General features: G+C 41.9%; 1 protein-coding gene across 10 annotated transcripts in view; it reads right to left on the reverse strand.

The window, feature by feature from the left end:
* RIPOR2 (RHO family interacting cell polarization regulator 2) overlaps positions 1 to 21,629 on the reverse strand; it is a 232,988-nt gene that overhangs the window by 57,957 nt on the left and 153,402 nt on the right. For all 10 annotated transcript variants that reach the window (XR_002345593.1, XR_002345592.1, XM_005665637.3 and 7 more), the window contains one exon: positions 4,704 to 4,830. Coding sequence is in view for 8 of the 10 variants with exons in the window: in XM_005665637.3 (XP_005665694.1) it covers positions 4,704 to 4,830 (127 nt within the window). In the remaining 2 variants the exon portion in view is untranslated. The remainder of the gene's footprint in view (positions 1 to 4,703; positions 4,831 to 21,629) is intronic.

Consider the following 21,629-nt stretch of genomic DNA (forward strand, 5'->3'; position numbering starts at 1 on the left):
GCATCCAAAAGGATCTGACCCCCCAAATGCCTTTTAATCATCTTGTGTTTGTATTAGTGTCTTTTGCAGAAGGTCAGGTTCCCTTGTGTGTGAATAGATCTGAGCCTTCCTACATTTAGTTTCTTGGTATTGGATTTAACCACCAGTATCTGGAAGCTCTGCTGGGCAGCAGCTACCCAGAGTCAAAGCCTGGATTCGGGTAATGTACACTCTAAGTGAAAACATGTCACATCACTAAGACCTCATGGGAAGCCAAGGACAAAAACTTCTACGTGGAAATGATGTACAGGCAGAAGGATATAATCCAACTAAAAAAAATATGTGCATTGTGTGATAGCAGGCATAAGTGTCTACTAAATTCGACTGGGATGAGAAAGAACACTTTTTTTTTTTTTTGCCTTTTCTAGGGCCGTTCCGATGGCACATGGAGTTTCCAGGCCAGGGGTCTAATCGGAGCTGTAGCCACCGGTCTACACCAGAGCCACAGCAACGCCGGATCCGAGCCGTGTCTGCGACCTACAGCACAGCTCATGGCAACACCGGATCTTTAACCCACTGAGCAAGGCCAGGGATCGAACCTGCAACCTCATGGTTCCTAGTCGGACTCATTAACCACTGCGCCACGATGGGAACTCCAAGAAAGAATACTTTTAAAATAAAGGGCCACAAGCATGACAAAGGGCTACTTCTGTACATGAGCACACCTTGTTTTATTCCACTTAAGTTTATTGCCCTTTGACAACAGCGTGTTTTTTCACAATGGGTTTGTGAAAAAGGTTTGTGGAAAGAAACCCTGTGTTGCCAGATGATGGTCAGCATTTTTTATCCATAAAGTATTTAATTAAAGTATGTACACTGTTTTTTAGACATAATGTTATTGTGGCACTTCATAGACCATGGTATAGTCTCAACATAAACTTGACAGTCATTGGGAAACCAAAAAATTTGTGTAATTTGCTTTACCGCACTGTTTGCTTTGTTGTGATGGCTTGGAACCAAACCTGCAGTATCTCTGAGGTATGTTTGTGGTGTCAAAGAAAAGCACACTTAGCTGGATGGATAGATTTATTTTATTTTATTTTATTTTATTATTTTATTTTTTGTCTTTTTAGGGCCACACTTGTGGCATATGGAGGTTCCCAGGCTAGGGGTTGAATTGGAGCTGTAGCCACTGGCCTCCAACACAGCCACAGCAATGCCAGATCCTTAACCCACTGAGAGAGGCCAGGGATCAAATCCGAAACCTCATGGTTACTAGTCAGGTTCGTTAACCACTGAGCCATGATGGGAACTCTGATGGATAGCTTTTTTTAAAGCCTTATTTTTATGGAGTAAATTTTGTTTAGGTATAATATAAAACTCAACATCTCTGTATCAGGGAGGCAGCCTGCAGTAGTAAGTGGATACCTGATAGCTTAAACCCAAATTGCTGATCTGATTAGGAAGCTAAGAGGCCAGAACACTCACTGACCCAGCTGTAAAGTGGAAAGCTATGACCTCTGAGTCTGGCAGATGTCTATTATGTACCTTCCAGATTAATTCTTAGTTATTTTCCTCTGCCATCCCTCTGTGCACCAAAGGTCAAAGCACATAAGGCCCCTCAGAATGTAAGACCTTTATCATGTCAGAAAAACTAAGGGCCAACTTTATTCCATGTTACTTATTTCACTCCCTATGTGTGCTTTCTTGAGTCCCCCTAAGTCCTATTTTATTTATTTATTTATTTATTTATTTATTTATTTTTTATCTTTTTGCCTTTTCTAGGGCTGCTCCCACGGCATATGGAGATTCCCAGGCTAGGGGTTGAATTGGAGCTGCAGCTGCCGGCCTATGCCAGAGCCACAGCAACTCGGGCCGGCCTATGCCAGAGCCACAGCAACTCGGGATCTGAGCCACGTCTGCAACCCACACCACAGCTTACGGCAATGCTGGTTCCCCAACCCACCGAGCAAGGCCAGGGATTGAAGCTGCAACCTCATGGCTCCTGGTCAGATTCGTTAACCACTGCGCCATGACGGGAACTCCCTAAATCCTATTTCAGATGTGGGGAGATTCTGGGGAAACTGAAGACTAACTTTACCAAGGCTGTGTCTGAATGACAATGACATCGGCTCCCCAGAGTCAGTCTGTACAGGCAGTCTTTTTATACTGCGTAACTTCATACCAAATCTGATCTCCCAAATCTGGGTACAATGGGAAATATGCTTCAAAAAGGGGTGCAAGGTGATTTCAAACTCTATTACAAAGCTATAGTGATTAAAACAGTATGGTATCAGCATTTAAAAAAAGCACATAGATCAATAAACAGAGAGCCCATAAATAAACCCACCCATATATGGTCAATTAATTTACAATAAAGGAGCCACGAATATACAAGGGAGAAAAGACAGTCTCTTCAATAAATGGTGTTGGGAAAACTGGACTGCTATATGCAAAAGAATGAAACTGGACCCTTTCTTACAACATATACAAAAATTAACTCAAAATGGATTAAATATTTGAATATAAGACCTGAAACCATAAAACTCCTAAAAGAAAACATAGGTAGTAAACTCCTTGACATAGGTCTTAGCTATGATTTTTTGAATATGACATGAAAAGCAAAAGCAACAAAAGCAAAAATATACAAGTAAGACTACATCAAACTAAAAAGCTCCTGCAAAGCAAAGGAAACTATCAACAACAAAAAGGGCAACCTACTGAATGGGAGGAAATATTTGCAAATAATATCTGATAAGGGGTAACATCCAAAACATATAAAGAACTCATACAGATCAACAGCAAAAAAACAAACAACCCGATCAAAAAAATGGGCAGAGGATCTGAACAGACACTTCTCCAAAGAAGATATACAATTGGTCAATGGGTACCTGAAAAGATGCTCAACATTACTAATCATCAGGGAAGTGCAAACCAAACCCCAGTGAGATATCACCTCACTCTTGTAGTATGGCTACTATCAATAAGATAAGAAATAACACATGTTGGCAAGGATGTGGAGAAAACAGAATCTCTGTGCACTGCTTCCAGGAATGTAAACTGGTGTAGCCGCTATATGGAAAATAATATAGGGGTTCTTCAAAAAATTAAAGATAGAACTACCATATCATCCAGCAATTCCACTCCTGGGTTTTTATCCAATGAAAATGAAAACACTAACCTCCAAAGATTTATGAACCCGCATGCTCACTGCAGCACTGTTTACAAAAGCCAAGGTATATGGGAACAACCTAAGTGTCCACTGATGGATGAATGGATAAAGAAATTGTGTGTGTGTGTGTGTGTGTGTGTGTGTGTGTGTGTATATACACACAATGGAATTTTTTTTTTTTTTTTTTTGTCTTTTGAGAGCTGCACTTGTGGCATATGGAGGTTCCCAGGCTAGGGGTCAAATTGGAGCTGCAGCTGCCGGCCTACACTACAGCCACAGCAATGCCAGATCCAAGCCGCGTCTGCGACCTACACCACAGCTCACGGCAATGCCAGATCCTTAACCCACTGAGTGAGGCCAGGGATTGAACCCGCAACCTCATGGTTCCTAGTTGGATTCATTTCCACTGAGCCACGATGGGAACTCACAATGGAATATCATTCAGCCATCAAAAGGATGAAATCTTGACATTTGAGACAACATGGAAGGACCTTGAGGGCATCATAATTAAGTGAAGTAAGTCAGGCAAAGACAAATGTTGTTATGATTTCTTTTATATATGGAATTAAAACAAAACAAAACAAAACAAAAACCAACAACAAAAAACCAAGCTCATAGATACAGAGAACTGACTGGTGGCAGTCAGAGGCAGGGAGCTGGGTGTGGGTGGTGTGTGGTAGGAGAAATGGTGAAGGGGGTCAAAAGGTTAAAAAAAAGAGTAGCAATTCAAACTAGTGGAATACGATATATGGTGTTGAGATGGATGTATATAAAACCTTAAATGTTCTGTAATGTCCACCCCCAAAATAGGCAGTGGATGTGAATGAACTGATTATTCCTCAAATAAATACAAAAGGCAAGTAAACTTATGAAAGCACATTTAACCTTATTAGGGATGACATAAAAGACTGGGAAAGATTTTTAGAACATCCTTGGTATCAACAGATGTGTGGAAAAAGGCAAATCTATTGTTGATGGTTAGAGGATAGACACTTCAAATATTTGGAGATCCTTGGACAACAGGTATCAAAGGATCTGAAAAAAATGGGGTGGGGGTGGAGTGGGATTTGGGAAAACTACACACATATATTGCTAGCTTATCCTAAATCTCCAGCCATCTTCTTTGCAGGAGGAATTCTAAATGATAGAAATTTGGGGAATGTTACATCTTCATGAAAGAGATTTTTTTTTTCTTATCAGGGCCATATCTGCAGCATATGGAAGTTCCCAGGCTAGGGGCTGAATCAGAGCTGTAGCTGCTAGCTTACACGCCACAGCCACAGCAACACCAGATTTGAGCCACATCCGCAACCTAAGCCTCAGGGCAATGCTAGATCCCTAACCCACCAGGGATCGAATCCGCATCCTCATGGATACTAGTCGGGTTCTTAACCTACTGAACCACAATGGGAATTCCCTATGAAAGAGATTTAAATCATACAGGTAGGTGTGTGTGTGTGGTGTGTGTGTGTGTGTGTGTGTGTTTTGACAGGGTATCACAGCTCACGTCCCTCTCAAGCCACATCCCAGGAGAAAGCCACACGAGACTTGCCTGGATCGCCTCTCCTGAAGGCCGCTGAACCCTGCGAAGGACTGGCTTCTGATAATCCCATTGGGCCCTCCAGGCGAGAAGGACTGGGATCCTACCAACATGATTTCTGGGAGTCTGGCTGGTAGTCCTGCAAGACATGGAAAGAAAGATTAAGGCAAATTACAGGCAGGTTCAAACAGAAAACATGCTATGCTTGTCAACCATAATAGGCGTTTGACATGAGGTAAGCTGAGTCATGAAGCTGTTAGATGCCTGCAAGGCTTCTTTCCTAGGACATGTTCTTTTTAAGCCTTTTTAAGACTTCAGCTCTCAGGCGAAGACCCAGACTGAGACATAAATAAATGCAAATTACACATCATCATCAGTCACTTTAAGGTTCCTTCAGGGATTATTTTTTAAACAAGGTTTAACCATACCTTCAAGATACACAAAAACTTGGGAATGTTTCCTTCCCTTTAGGACAACAATAACAACAGCCAAGGCACACAAATAGGCCAAGTCAAGTTTCAGACAGGTTTGCATCACATTCAAAACCCAGTCCAGTCTGAGGGTGGAATCCTACACTTAGAAGTCACAAGGCTAAAAACACTAGGTTTCTTGAGAGATGAACTTACTTTCACTTGTTCTTCCTTTTCCTACCCTGAAATATATTTTGAGATAAGATCGTGCCATTATTGTGGCAGTGCGAAAAAAGAGCACAGAGAGGGCCCACAAAAGCAGTGATAATCTAGGTTATGATAAGAATGCAAGAGAAGAGGCAGGACAGGTAAGGGAGAAAACACCAGAGCAAGCACACGTCCCATTTCAGTCACTAGCTCCCCTTTTATAAAAACTCATCACCACTCACCAAGACGTGTTGTCAAAACACAACTTTAGTTGGACAGAATCCCAAGGTTAGTTTCCCCAAAGGACGGCCCTAGAATGGTTAGGTAATTCTACTCCCTTTATCAGGAAGAGTGGAAGCACATACCATTGTCTGAGCAGGTAACCTCAGTCCAGGGAGGGGACAGGCTAGCAGGAGAAAGGGGACACAGCCACTGTCCAGACTAAAGACTTCCAAAGTGGGCAGACACCAGATTGGTGTGCTGGAATAGCATCAACCATCACCCTTTAAAGCCAGCAGGCAGGCAAGCAAGCAAAGCTGAAAAACAGCAGCAATAGTTCTTGTAGTTCATCTAGATGTAATGGAAAAGCCAACTTCCCTGGGTCCTACACAAAGCTCTTGGAAGCAGCTCCATCAAGGGAGGAGGTTTGAATGAGTGGCTTCCCCAGAGAGAGAGAAGAGCAAATAGCCCCCTTCCCCATGAGGCTGCAGGTTTTTAAATCCCCTCCTTCCTCCCCCCCGCCCCACCGCCCCAGGAGAAAGGAGCTTTGGCTCTCAGGCATTCTTGCAGGTTACAGGCGCTGACTCACTTGGCAAGAGGATTTGCAATAAGCAACAGGTCACTCTTTGATCTGGGTGGGACCGGAATCCCACCCATTGCAGCTAAGGATGGGGGCAGGGAGGCTTAAGCTCTGGAGCATTCTCTAGAATTTTAAAAGTAATGACATAGAAGTAAGCGTGTGCAGTAAAATGACTATCTAGTGCATGAATGTGAGGACAAAATGTAGTGCAAATAAGGCTCTTTCTAGTTACTTCTCACTTCCATGATTCACATAAATCTTTACTGAGGTTCTCCTAAGTGTTTTTCATGCTAAGTCTGTCTACTTTTCATTAAAAACACCGTCTTAGGTTCATAAAACATACCTGTGCTTTTTCTGTATCACATGCAAAGGTAGTAAATATCCAGAAAATATAATAAATATCAAGATCAAAAAAATTTAATAAATATCAGGAAAACATGTTCTTTCTGTATTCAATAATTTACCAAAAATCCACCTGAGGATCTTGATTTCGTAAATTTTATTAGTATTGTTTCTCATTTTGTAAAATTATTGTTCATCAGGTCTGTTGCATTATGGCCTTCTTTGGTCACAGGGAGAAGACTTCAAGTATTTGAAATATTTTAACTATATGACTGTCCTGTACTTCCTAGTGATTACATTTCTAAACCAAAACAATTTTTTTTCTCATACTCATTGGATCTGCAGTTTCATCTACTCATCCTGACTCCCACTCTCAGGCATTCTGATTTCGCTATCATGGACCTGAGGATTGGGGTTTTGAAAAAGATCCCAGATGGTTCTGATACCCAGCCAAAAAAAGAAAAAAAAAAAAAAAAAGATGTTGCTGAATTGGTTGAAATTTTCAAACTTCCAGTAACATGATCTACAATTTTTCAAATGTCCAACTTTTTAAAAGAGTCTTAAATAAGCTTTTCTTCGCAAAGGTTAAATGTCTTATTAAATGAATTAAACATTAGAACTGGATAGTGAAATAATTTCCCTTCTTCCTCTTTTTCAGTAATGGTAAGAAAGCTTCTCGAGAACAAAACAGATGCTTGTCCTGGATTCTGAGACTGTAAACTGCTTCGGGGTGGGTAAAATCCTCAGCAGCTTTTCATTACATTTACGTGTTGAATGGATGACAGCTGGGAACAGGATGGGGTGAGCGTTCTGTTTTGCCTATCTGGTCTTAGAACCGATCATTATCTATCAGGAAAGAATCTGGCTGATGGCTGGCTTGGACTGAGATCTCTACCCTGCCATCAATTCCCCTAGAGGCTGACACGCTGCCTAAGGAGAGTCATAAAACAAGCTTGAGGGCTTCTGTACAATGTCAGGCCCTTGGAGGAAAGAAGTGGTTTGGGAGAGGTGAGGGCAGGTGGGAGGCGTGGCAAGAGTACACAAAGCAGCACCCCCCCATCCCAAACCGCAACGTACATACACACCCGGCTTTGAAGCATGGATGACGGTTCTTTGCTACTGGTCTTCCAACAGCCTCAGCCATTCCCCTGTGCCTAGTTAATCTGCAGCTCTGTCATCCTCTTTTTGAAGACACCTCTCCCGCCTCTTGGAGCCCTACCTTTTCAAGCTGCTCCCTGGCTTCCCAGAGTCTCACAGGCCTGCTTTCTTTTATTTTTTAATTTTTTTTAGGGCCACACCCAGGACACGTGGAAGTTCCCGGGCTAGAGGGGTCGATGGAATCGGAGCTACAGATGCCCGCCTAAGCACAGCAATGCAAGATTCAAGCCACGTTTGTGACTATACCACAGCTCATGGCAACAACAGACCTTTAGTCCACCGATTGAGGCCAGAGATTGAACCCGAGTCCTCATGGATACTAGTCGGGTTCGTTACTGCTGAGCCACAAGGAACTCCTCACAGAGCTGCTTTCTTCCAGCAATATTACCCTACAGCTACATTACTCATTTTCAGGCTTTAAGGACTTAAAACGTAAAGTCTTATCATTTGCATTTTATCAGCATATGCCCTTTCAAACCAAAGGCCTCACCTGAAGAAAGGACGGTAGTAGAATTTCCGTACCACTGCTCGTAGGGGTATAAAGTGGAACCCAAAGTTTGGAAGACAACTTGGTAGTAAGTAGTATTTATTTATTTGGCTGCACCTGCTGTATGTGGACGCTCCCCGGCCAAGGACTGAATCCGAGCCATGGATGCGACCTGAGCCATAGCAGTGACAACGCTGGGTCTTTAACCCATGGAGCCACAGAAGAACTCCTGTATTTAGTGTTTAAAATGTAAACCATACCTATCTTTTAATATGTCACATGTACTCTTTGCTATTTCCTGTGGAGAAACAGTCAAGTTCACAAAACGGTATATACAGGGATGTTCATGATAGTCAGTAAAAAACAGGAAAACGAAGATGATATAACTGTTAATCATTACTGGAATGGTTAATACATTACGGCATAACCATAGAATAGAATACAATGCAGCAGTTAAAACCAATATGCCTACATAGAAAGCCCCCCTGCCCAGGACAAACTACAAAATGAAATAGAGTCTGATACCAGGAATGTTGAAAACAAAACAACATAAAATTATGGCCATGAACAGAAAAGTTCTGAAGGTATACACACACAGTCTACAGAGAGGCGGGGTTGGGTGGCAGTCAGAAACCAGTGTCATCTTTTCTATATTGTTTGGCTTTTTATAAAGGAAATGTATTTATGAGGCATGCGATATGACGCAAAATTCTTTTTTGAAATTGCAGACATTTGGAGTTGTCCAGAGTTGGGACTGGTGAGGAGAGAGCTCACACTCAGGAACACATAAGATAACTTTGAAGGTTATGTAAGAGCTATTATTTATACAATAAATCCTGCAAAGGAGAAATATGATTTCTAGGAAATATTGTGTTAGGTTTTAGAAATTCTGATTGCATCAAAAGAATACAGATTCCCCAGTTGAAGTTCTTTTTTTTTTTTTTTTTTGTCTTTTTGTCCATTCCAGGGTCACATGTGCGCATATGGAGGTCCCCAGGCTAGGGGTCTAATTGGATCTGTAGCTGCCAGCCTACGCCAGAGCCACAGCAACGTGGGATCCGAGCCACATCTGCGAGCTACACCACAGCTCATGGCAACGCCAGATCCTTAACCCACTGAGCGATGCCAGGGATCGAACCTGCGACCTCGGGGTTCCTAGTCAGATTCATTAAGCACTGTGCCACGACGGGAACTCCCTTCAGTTGAAGTTCTTATTATGAGCTCTGAGCTATGTACTAACTTTTCTTTCATCTGGACTTTTAGAGATGGGACTACACTCCTGGCACATGTGCTCTTTCCCATACATATGGCTAAGGGTCACCAAATAACATATCTAACAAGTAACAAATCCCACATAAAACAACAAACTTTTCTTTGGCTGCTGTTACTTGAAACTGCTGGGGCTTTGAGAAATGTTTCTAGTTCCCAAGTTATTGACTTCTCAGCTGGTCTTTCTGAAAATGCCCACAGAACTAACATTCCTTTGTGTGCATTAAATCTCAGAAAGGTTTCAAATCTTAGGCAAACACTATGCAGTGCTCAGATCCAATTGACACCCACCAGCGTCTTTTGCAACTGAGACAAGTCTGGGATGTTACTGTTCTGTTCTGACATGGTGACCCAAGTGCCCTGGGCTTGGGTGGGTGCTATGAGCCACCAGTTGACCGGAAGTTCCTTGTGTGTTTAAGTTAGAAGGGAGCTTATCAAATCAGCAGGCAGTGTGGAAAGAGCACTGGGTCTGGAGATGGCAGGGTCTGGGGAGGGGAAAGAAGCAGATAAAAAAAGATCAAGGGACCAAGAGGTCCTCCCTCACCCTGCCAGGTCTCATGTCTTGTTTGGACCAGAAATAAAAGGTGCAATACGAGTGCAGTTCAGAGGGGGAAACAGCCAGCGGCCGGGAAAACCTAGAGATAACCTGCTTCTTGAGCATAAACGAATGAACGGTGGAAGTCAACCTTGGGAGGGTTGCTTGGAGGATGCGAAATGAGGGGCATCTGTCACATGGCAGGGCTCTGCAGCAGACACTAAAATACAGCTGTGATAGCGCTACCAGTAAAAACAGCAAAGGTGGAAGAAAAATGCTTTGAAAGTTCAGTCTGGGAGACAGTTCTACTTTGCCTTATATTTTTATAAACTGGTATTCTGGCTCATTCTTTCTTATGAATTTGATGAGCCTGAGTTAGCAAGCTTCTCTCCCCACGTGTGAACAGCTCCTCTAGGGGTCCCCGAAGGTTATGTAAGACGGGCCAACAACCTCTTTTCGTCACCTCTCAGGCATCAATCTCCAAACCGATGAGTTCACAGGAGAAGCATTAGAGGCATTGATTAACCTGTGCGGTAACTGGACAAAGCAATCAGTCAGCTAGAAGGAATGCTAATATTGATTGCTAGAGTTAAATATACTGAGACTCATGAAAGGAAATAGGAGTCATTAGCTTTTTTAAAGTTTTTCCAAGCATAACAACACTCTGCTGTATTAGGAAAATGCAGAGAAGTAGAAAGAAGTCAGGAGAGGGAGCAGGAGGGAAGAATCATATTATTTCTATCACCCAAAGACAACCACCAGTAGAATTTTGCTGCACTTAATTTTTTTCAACTCTTCCCTTTTCCACATAAAACATTATAATTTTTTTGGCCATGCCCGTGGCATGTAGAAGTTCCCCGGCCAGGGACTGAACTTGTGCCACAGCAGCGACCCAAGCCATGGCAGTGACAATGCTGGGTTCTTAACTGCTAGGCCACCAGGGAACTCCAAAACATAGCTGTGGGCATAATGCATGCTAAATTTTGGATCCTGCTTTTTCTCAAATATTCTTTTTTTAGAGCTATGTTGAGCTTTCTTCTTCAACCATCTCTAAAAAGGTACTTGGGTCTACCCAGAGTCCCTGTGCTCCTTTGGATAATAAAAAGGAATCCATCCAGTTTACATTACATATGCCTTTCACTTCTGATTTTAAGATCTGGTCAAAGGCAAAGTGGCCCCTTGCAAGGATGACGCCCAGGCCTCTCCGTGGGAAAAGAGGGAGCACATTAGCATTTCTTCATGCTGGAGCTGCTAACATCAAACATTACGGAATTAAAAAAACAGCTCAGGGGAGTTCCCGTCATGGCGCAGTGGTTAACGAATCCGACTAGGAACCATGAGGTTGCGGGTTCGGTCCCTGCCCTTGCTCAGTGGGTTAAGGATCCGGCGTTGCCGTGAGCTGTGGTGTAGGTTGCAGACGCGGCTCGGATCCCGCGTTGCTGTGGCTCTGGTGTAGGCCGGTGGCTACAGCTCCTATTGGACCCCTAGCCTGGGAACCTCCATATGCCACGGGAGCGGCCCAAGAAATAGCAACAACAACAACAACAACAAAAGACAAAAAGACCAAAAAAAAAAAAAAAAAAAAAAAAACCAGCTCAACAGCTGGATGTTAGGGTCTTAACCCTTGGAGAGGAAGGTTTTATTTTTATTATTTTAACCAAATTCTCTAGTATAGAACACAAACAGCTAATTCTGGAAGACTCCTACTATCGATCAGAACATATAACAGACATCTGAATGAAGTTAGTGAGGCTATCTGAGTTCTCATCAAAGTATTCCTCAGGAGGGGGGCTTGTCAACTCGGAAGTCAACAGCTGCACAGTTATAGGGCTACACTCTCTCCATGTTACACTGAGACCAGTCCTCTGAGATAGGGCAGTGGCCAGCAGGTCCGTTGGCAGGTTGCTGGAATGATCTGCTGGCAAAAGCAGGCAATTCTCCAATTAACCCAAGTGTTTTCCTGGCGCTGGGGATGGGAGCAGACAAAGCAGCATGAGAGAACCTTTGTGGGGTGGGGGGATAGGACTGGGGGAGTGGGGTGTGGAAGTTCTAAAACTGTGTCGTGGTAATTGCTGCACAATTTGTACACTTACTAAAGCTCAAACTGTATACTTAAGATGAATTAACTTTATGATATGTGCATTTCGCCTCGATTAAGCTATTGAAAAATCACTCTCAATGTCCAGAAAAAGCCATCCTTCTTTCTGCAAGAGGAAGTGCCAAGAAACAGAACTTGAAAAGGAACAGCTCCGTCAATAAGCAACCACCTAAGAGTTGAATATTTTCGTGATTTGATCTTTTCCTCCACTGACAGCATATAAACAGAGTGCGCTGGCCTCACTGTGTTTTCTGAGTCATTTTTTCTTTCTTTCTTTCTTTTTTTTTTTGTCTTTTTGCCTTTTCTAGGGCCACTCCTATGGCATATGGAGATTCCCAGGATAGGGGTCTAATTGGAGCTGTAGCTGCCGGCCTACACCACAGCCACAGCAACGAGGGATCTGAGCCGTGTCTGCAACCTACATCACAGCTCACAGCAACGCTGGACCCGTAACCCACTGAGCAAGGCCAGGGATCGAACCCGCAACCTCATAGCTCCTAGTCGGATTCGTTAACCACTGAGCCATGACGGGAACTCCTCTGAGTCACTTTTTCATGCCCCATTTGTGTTCCTCTGCTCTCCTCTCCTAACAACGCTATCCTGCTTATGCTCCCCCACATCTTGGTCAAGAGCAAAAGTATAATTCAGTTGTCTGAAAGAGGCATGTGGGCCAGATGTAAATAGCCTACCATTCTAAATGATTATTTAAGATGAAGCCTAAAAATAGGTGTCTGCTTATTATATGGTTGCAAGGTAACTATTACAGAACAGTTGACTAATCTTTAAAAAAAAAGTGGATATATTTAAGTCATTGGCTTATTTATGTAGCGTACTGCCTCAAAATAAATCAAGGCAAGGCTAATATTTCCTTCTCAGTTGTGAACATTGTTTGCTAACCAAATGATAAATATATGCATGAGCCATTACATTGATTGACTAAGTCAAATGATGTGAATGGATGAAAAAACTTAGAGACTCAGTGAGAGATGAAAGAATGGAGCTCAGGTGTACTTCTGGCATTTGGAGACACATATTAAACTCGCCGAATTTGAAATTTGGTACCCACAGGATGAGAGCAGTTAATTTCCTCCGCTCCTCCGCTCCAGCTGAATAGACAAGCATTATAAGGTTCAACTGAAATAGAAGCATCATTTGATATTATAATCATAAGGCTATTTAGAGATCTTTTAACCTGACTTCCCACCAACCCTATAGATGGTAGGACCTCTGCTTAAAAACATACAGAGAAGGAGGATGTGCTTTATAAAAAGCAAGGTGTTTGGAAGTTCTCTCGTAGCACAGCAGGTTAAGGATCCGGGGTTGTCACTGCAGTGGCCTGGGTCACTGCTGTGGTGCAGGTTTGATTCCTGGCCTGGGAACTTCCACATGCTGTGGCACAGCCAACAAAGAAACAAAAATATAAAGAACCCCCAAACTAAAGTGTTTGAGAAACACAGAGATTGTGATGAAGACTGAGGTTCAACTAACTTGGAAAAGGAATTCATTTTCAGAATCTTGAAATTGATATTGGTGGTTTTCTTTCCATATTTTCGAAGACTCCATCAATCAACACATTATTATCATGCCCTTATTACATGCTCAGCACCAGCAGGCTGCCACATGTTGTCCAAGATCTAAAAAGAACCAAAGACTGATCCCTGCTATAAACAGTCTCAGTAATTTAATGGGAGAAGAAAATATGACTGTACACAACGCTGATGGGAGGCAATTTTTGATGTAAGAAATAACATAAAGTGACCTTTGAAGTGATACTTGTTTCTCAAGGCTCCAAAGAAAGCAGCAGAGATGATCAGAATGGGACTCCCAAGTCAGACAAATCTATTTGGGATGGCCAGCTGTTTGAATTTATGCAGATTACTTAATCTCTCTGAATCCATTTCCTCATTGTATGAAGGGACTAACACTTCAGAGGATTTTTGAGATCATACACTCAGTGCCTGGTATGTAGTAAGTGCTTAATAAAATCGGCTCTTAATAATAATTTAAAACAATATAGTTCTCTCAACAGACAGGGAGATAAATGAGACAGGAACAGGAAGTTTCATAGAGAAGATTAAACTTTGGCTACATTCAGAAGATTGGTTTAACCTGAACAGGTGAAATTGAGAGAAGCTGTAAACTAGCATCTTTTTGAACATAGTAATTTTTAGATAATTAAAAAGCAGAACTACTTTAAATACTGACTGATAGGAGTTCCCGTCGTGGCGCAGTGGTTAACGAATCCGACTAGGAACCATGAGGTTGCAGGTTCGGTCCCTGCCCTTGCTCAGTGGGTTAAGGATCCGGCGTTGCTGCCATGAGCTGTGGTGTAGGTTGCAGACGCGGCTCGGATCCCGCGTTGCTGTGGCTCTGGCATAGGCCGGTGGCTACAGCTCCGATTAGACCCCTAACCTGGGAACCTCCATATGCCGTGGGAGCGGCCCAAGAAATAGCAAAAAGACCAAAAAAAAAAAAAAATACTGACTGATAAAAACTAAAACCATGGATACTTTGGAAGTCCAGTTCAAAAGACAATTACAATTTTGTCTAAATTTTAAAATAATTGGAAGCTTACTGAAAAGTTGCAAGAAAAGCACCAAAAGCTCTCACCTATGTTTGATCCAGATTCACCATTTGTTGAGTTGTCACATGCTACTTTGTCACCGCCACACACATACACATTATTTCCTAAATCATTTGAGAGCAACTACCATATACATATTTATATATATTGCTCCTCCCCATTGAGCAATTTGCAGATACGATGCAAATTTACTCTTAAATGCATCAACATGTATATTCTAACAACAGGTACAATTATCATTCTCTTACATAAACACAGCACAATTATCATCAGGAAATTTAACATCACTATAATACTATTATCAGTGTATGGATATTATGCAAATCACACAAATGGTCCCAGTCACGTTTTGTATGCTGCCCCCACCCGCAACCCCTATGCCGGGAGCCAATCAGGATCACACACTGCCTCTTTTGTCATGGGTCTTTTATTTCCTTTAATCTGGGATGGTTCCTTGTCCTTGCTTTGTCTTTCATGACCTGGATATTTTCAGAGAGGACACACCAGTTGTTTTATAGAATGTTCCTTAGTTTGGGCTTGTCTGATGTTTTCTCATAGTCAGGTTCAGGTTATGCGTTTTTGGCAGTGACATCACCCAGGTGATTGCTATTGTCCCTCTGAAGGTACTGCGTCAGAGGGCACAATAGTCAGTTGGTCCCATTACTTGTGATGTTAACTTTGATCACTAGGTTAAGGTGCTGGATGATTTCTTCCCTGGAAAGTTTCTATTTTGCAGCTGGTAAGTGGTTGGTAAGGAGGTACTTTAAGGCTATGCAAATATCTTGTTTCTTTAACCTAGAAGTTTTAGCATTCATGATTTTTGCCCAGATCAGTTATTACGATGATGGTGTAAAACAGGTGCACTTTGAACTCAGTCGTTGTTTTCTACTGTAAGAAAGAGCTTTCTTTAATCCTTTTATTTATTTACTTTTGTCAGTACTGCCAGGATGGACTCATGGATTCTCTCTCTCTCTCTTTTTTTTGTTTAATTTTTCGGCTGCTCTTGCAGCATATGGAAGTTCCTGGGCCAGGGATTGAATCCCTGCCATAGCTGCAGCAATGCTGATCCTTTAAGCCACTGTACCAGGCCAGGGATCAAACCTGCACCTCTGTTGCAACTGAGTCACTGCAGTCAGTGTCTTAACCCACTGTGCCACAGCAGGAACTCCCATGAATTCTTATTTTATTCAACGGGTTTAATTCATTACTATCATCTGATGCAAAAGCCAGCTGTTTCTTGGAGCATTTTCTGAGCAGCTCAACCACAGGGATCTTGCCTTGTGAACCAAAAAACTTCAAATTACTGGTGGGAATTAACATAATCAGGGACTTGGTATATAATAAATATTTCCCCAAATGTTTCATTTTATCAATAAGCTACAACTTTTTTTTTTTTTTTTTTTTTTTGTCTTTTGTCCTTTTAGGGCCGCACTCACAGCATATAGAGGTTCCCAGGCTAGGGGTCAAATTGGAGCTGTAGCTGCTGGCTTACACCATAGCCGGATCCTTAACCCACTGAGCAAGGCCAGCGATCGAACCTGTTAGTTGGGTTCGTTACCGCTGAGCCACAACAGGAACTCCAGCAAGCTACGAACTTCTTGAGCATAGGTACCACTTTCTCTGATGCTCAGTACAGGGTAGGATAGAAAAGCATTGTTTCTGGAGCTAGTCCAAGGCTTCACCCAAGTTCGCTCTAAGCTCCAACTTTTCTTGTCAATAAAATGAGGATCCTAAGAGCTAAGCCAGTTAAGGCTGTTGCAAAGAGAATATGAGATAACATATGTAAAAAATCTTAGTGTGGGGAGATCCTGTGGTGGCTCAGCGGTAACAAACCCAACTAGTATCCATGAGGATGATGGTTCGATCCCTGGCCTTGCTCAGTGGGTTAAGGATCCAGCCTTTCCATGAGGTGTGGTGTAGGCTGCAGACATGGCTCGGATCCTGTGTTGCTGTGGCTGTGGCATAGGCTGGTAGCCGTAGATCTGATTCATCCTCTAGCCTGGGAACTTCCATATGCTGCAAGTGCAGCCCTAAAAAAATAAATCTTAGTGTGGAGTAATGGTCTTTTCTAACTCAAATGTGCCCTTTGAAGATATATCTGACTTTTATCCATCAAATGGCATGTGCTAATTATAAAACCATACCTACTTTACAGGTGAAGAGATACACAGAAATAAAGTACTTTGACGTTACCGCTCCCATTCCCTCTCAAAGCAGTGACAGCAGAGCACGATGGAGCTATTTTAAGGGTCTGGCTGAATCATCTGAAGGGGAAAGAAGAAACGCTAATTGCATGTCTACTCACTGGGACAGTCAGTTGTAGGGACTTCTAGATAAATGACACCATTTCAGCCTGGGGAAAATGAAAACTCCGTTTCTTCTTCCATTCTGGTGGATTAAATAAATGCAGGGAGAAGCAGCTGGCCTCACAATAATTAGAAAAGAAACGATTCAGGACATAAAACTAAGCTTACATGTCAAAAGGGGTTGAATGGATTTTGACTAATGTTGTCATAACTCATTTTAAAATGCAAAGTCTAGAACGCTCAGAGGCCTTCATTTGGTGCAAACTTGACATCAAAACAGGACCAGTTGTTTCCTGGTTTGAGGGAAAAAGCATTTTTGCACTTAAATGAAGGCTAAAGCTATTAGCAATAATAAGTCAATTTACCTATTTTTTTTTTAAACCCAGCAAAACACATGTAAATCAAAAGGGAAAATTTCCTGGAAATATGGTCCTTATGGATAGCTTGGCTAATCCTGTTAAGAAAAACAAACAAACAAAAAAACCAAAACACCCACAAATCCTCATTATTTGAGCATCAGATTCAAAAACAACACTCCAATATAGAAGAAAATGGCCCCATGCCTGGCATTATCAGCTCCTTCAGGCTTTCTTTGCATGGAGCCTGTTTATCCCTAAAGGTTGGCAGCTCATTTTCAGCTAATGGTGACTGCTGCTTCTTTACCTCAAAACAGCATTAAAATGATACCAGTATCTTCTTTTGTTATTTGACTTCACTGAAATTAGCCATTTTTATAAGCATTTTTTAAAACTGTGTTCACTAGAACTGAGCTACATCTTTGGACATCTTACATGGAGAAACAAATCATTAGGTTCTAGAATACACCCCATGGTAGGCAGGGAAGCATCATTACATACCATGTGCCCAGCACGTGTGACTCACACCGGTATTTCTTCATGGGGATGAAAGTCGGGTAGAAAATGGAATTGAGCCATATAACTAAGCCATATGGTATGGTTCATCTCAGAGAAAGGACAAGAAATTATCTTAAGGCTTTTCAGGTAGGGCCTACGTAATCAAAGGAAGAGATTCTTCTGAAGGTCAATGAATTTACTTTTGGCCATCCAAACGAGTAATTTGAATCGATGTAGGATGGATGGCAGACGTAGCTAAAGGCACCAACTCAATTATGGGAATGCCATATGACCACAGCCTTTGCACTGGGAGGTGACAGTTCAGCCCTTGCTTAGGTAAAGCAATGGACTTATAACTAAAGCAGCCTTTTCAAACTCAAGTTACTTTTCATCATTTTATTCCTGTTGTTATGACAACACTTTTAAAAGCAGCACTTCAAATGCTCAGCATTCAGGCATCTTATTATAGATTTGAATATAACACATGAGGGCATGGAGTGCAGCGTGTAGGGGTTTAAATGGGCCAAGAGATGCAAAGTTAGAACACCTGGAAGCCTTCTTAGCTTTGGCCCCTGGAGATCCTTAACTTGGCTTTTTCTACTGAAAAAGAAAAAAAAAATAGAGAACGCTCCTCCAGAGGAGGGAAAATGAAAGAATTTATGTGGGAAGATATGCATTATTATTCACAGTCTCTATTCTGATTCTCTTGATTACAGCCTGCGTCATGCAGTTTTTAGACGTCTGTAAATGATGGTGTGTTCTGATTGACTTCAGCTGCTTATTGTTAGCTGTTGGAATGATTAGTTTATGTAACTGTAACTTTATAGAAAGACTTCTCATAACCCAGACATTAGGAAAATTATTAATTGATAAAGGGGGAGGGGTATTAGAGTATTACATGAAGCAATGACCTGTTGTGTTTACACTGCAGTCTGAGAAGAGCATAGATATGTTCCTTAAACCTTATGTTTTGATTTTTTAAGTTGAAGTATAGTCGATTTACAATATTTTGTTAGTTTCAGGGGTGCAGCAAAGTGATTCAGTTAGATTTTTTTTCAGATTATTTTCCATTATAGTTATTAAAGATAATGAATACAGTTCCTTGTGTTATATGGTAAATCTTAATTGTCTATTTTATGCATAAGAGAAAAATATGGAACATTTGACAAGTTTGCATGTTAGCCTGTGTAGAGGCCATGCTTATCTTCTCAGTATTGTTCCAGTTTTACTATATGTGCTGCCAAAGTGATCACTTATTTTTTTTTTAAGCAACATACAAATAAAAAGATGTTTTTACTAAGGAAATGAGCTAGCAGAATGATGGCACTGGCCAATCATTATGTATTAATAGGGAGAAATTTATCTGTCCTGTTAATTCTCTCTGCCTTGAAGTAAATTCCTCTGATAATTTTACCTTGGTCTTCCTCAATCTGTGGTGTTTTGTATGATGTCAGGTGAATTATTACTCAACAAAGCAGAGGTAATTAAAAAAGGAGGATGAAAGGATAACATTTCAGAAGAACCCAGTGTCAAAAAGTTCCTCTCTGGTTCTAATAGAATCAGGCTATGTATGAATGTGCCATCACATGCCAGCAGTTTTCAAGTTGAGTGGCTTCCCAGAGGCCTGTACACATGTTCTCTGCATGGTAATTTTAGCAAATTAAACTGCTATAATAGGGAGAGTGGTTTCATTACTGGTCCTTGCTGCTGCATACCAAGAAGGTGGTCATATGAACAACATCTGCTGAGTTATTTTGGGTGGCCCAAAGCAAATAATTTACAATCAGAATGCAAAGCAGTTAGGTACAGCGATGTGCAAATACCTAGATGATCGACAAAGCAGAATTATGTTCCTTTTAATGATACGCCAGGAACTGATAAACATTTCTGACTATCCTTTGCTTTGTCCAAAGGATTTGAAGCTGTAAAAATAGGAATGAAGCAAAAAGTCTAATTAATCCTTAAAGGACAATTTAATGCAAAGAAAGAACAAATGTTTATGGATCCCACATTGGACCTAGCAACATATGGCAAACTCCCAACAGCAAAGACAAAAGAATACATTACAGGCTCACTGGTACCCGTGTGCAGTGCCTACTATTTGGATTCTGAGCCCAAAGGCACTGTCAGGATGCTTTCCCTTTCAGATGCCCAATGACTCCTAAAATCACACCAAGCTCTCCGTTTCGTAAATTAACTTCCACTCTCAGCTATCTGTGACCCTGGCCCATTCATGTCCTCAGCCAATCTACCTAGAGGGAGGTCAGATCCACTTTTATAGACAGGAAAATGAAGGGTTGGAAGCCCTTTCCCCAGCCCTGTCTCCCCCACCACACCACTCCATCACCTTACCCTCAACCAGTTTCAGCCCAGTTTTAGGCCATTCCCTATGATCACTCACTCCATCTTCTGGGTCACATTAGAATTATGACCCAAGAAGGGCTACGTTTAAATTTCCGGGACTCAAAACTCACTCTGTGATGCTTAGCCTTCATCTGGCCCCGTGTGTTAATTTTTGTCTCTGATGCACTAGTGAGAGAGTGATTTTTACTCCTTTTCTTGGATCTTTCTCACTGTCTCCCCATCCACCCTGTCTGGCGGGCCTGGACAAAGTTATAATGGGTAGAGTGGGAGCAAGTGGTTCTTTGGTCAGCCTGGGAGAAATAAAGCAGGTCACAGATTTTCTCTGGACAGATTTTCACAGGGCTTCAGACTCCCGACTGATCAAATAATTTATTCATGAGATAAAAAAGGAGGCGATAGGACAGGAGACTCAGGAGACACACAAACGTGTAGACCCTGTTTTGATGACAAACTGACTGAAGAAAGTCATTTAAGACTCTTGGGACATTTTAAGATGGATTAGATATCAGATGCTATTTAAGAAAACATTGCTCATTTTGCTAGGTGTGAAATGAAAATGTCTGTACTTTTGAGATGGCCACGGATGCATGTAGGAGTGAAATGACACATGGTCTGGATTTCCTGGAAATGCTTCAACAACAATAACAAAAGGGATGAGGCAAGGTGGAAAATTCTTGACAACTATCGCACTGAGTGATGGGTTTTTAGGATTCTGTTATCCAATTTGCTTTACTTATGTGCATATTTGAACATTCTAAATGACTGGGTGTCTACTGGCCCATGCTGATATAAGGCAGCAACCCTAAATAGCATTTGGGGGTCAGGGCCCTTACCTAGCCTGAAGCAGGCAAGTAGAGTGTCAGAGACAGTGATTTCTAAACTTTACACCCTTTGTGGAGCATTTTAGAATAAGAGGAGGGGATACAGGAGGAATGCAATGCATGCTGATCCCTGTCCTCCTTGGATCTTGGTGTAGATAAGAGATGAGGTCACAAAGAAAGGAAATTTGTCTATTCTCTCTAGAAGGAGATTTGGTTTGGCCTTTTCACTTGTTGGGTCTACCAATCCCACTTTAAAGCAAACAAGAAGCCTGTAATTTGACCACACTGGTGGTCAAATTAACTGGCTTTAATAAATTCCAGATCCACCTCATTTCCCACTCTTCCCAGACCAACATCTGTGTAAACACAGAAACCCTCAAATGCAACCGTCTCCCTTGGACGTGGTGCAGATCAACAGGGAAAAGAACTGTGCGGTCAGGGAGCCTCAGATTGGCTGCTTGAAGGAAGAAGCGTGTGGGAATATTCTGAGACCTTCACCATGGACAAGGGCACAGAGGGGTCTAAGGCTGTCAGGACTTGGAGAAACAAATGCATACTTTGAAGAGACTGGCAGCAGTGAGCAGCATTAGTCATGCAAAAATGAAAAGATAAAGTAATCTCTGTGTAGAGAAGTTAGGGATTCATGTCAATTAGCAGAGGCCTTCCCTACCACATGGAGCTTCCAAAGAATTGAGTACCAGGTG

This window comes from Sus scrofa, chromosome 7 (assembly GCF_000003025.6).
Source record: "Sus scrofa isolate TJ Tabasco breed Duroc chromosome 7, Sscrofa11.1, whole genome shotgun sequence".
Taxonomy (NCBI): Eukaryota; Metazoa; Chordata; class Mammalia; order Artiodactyla; family Suidae; genus Sus; species Sus scrofa.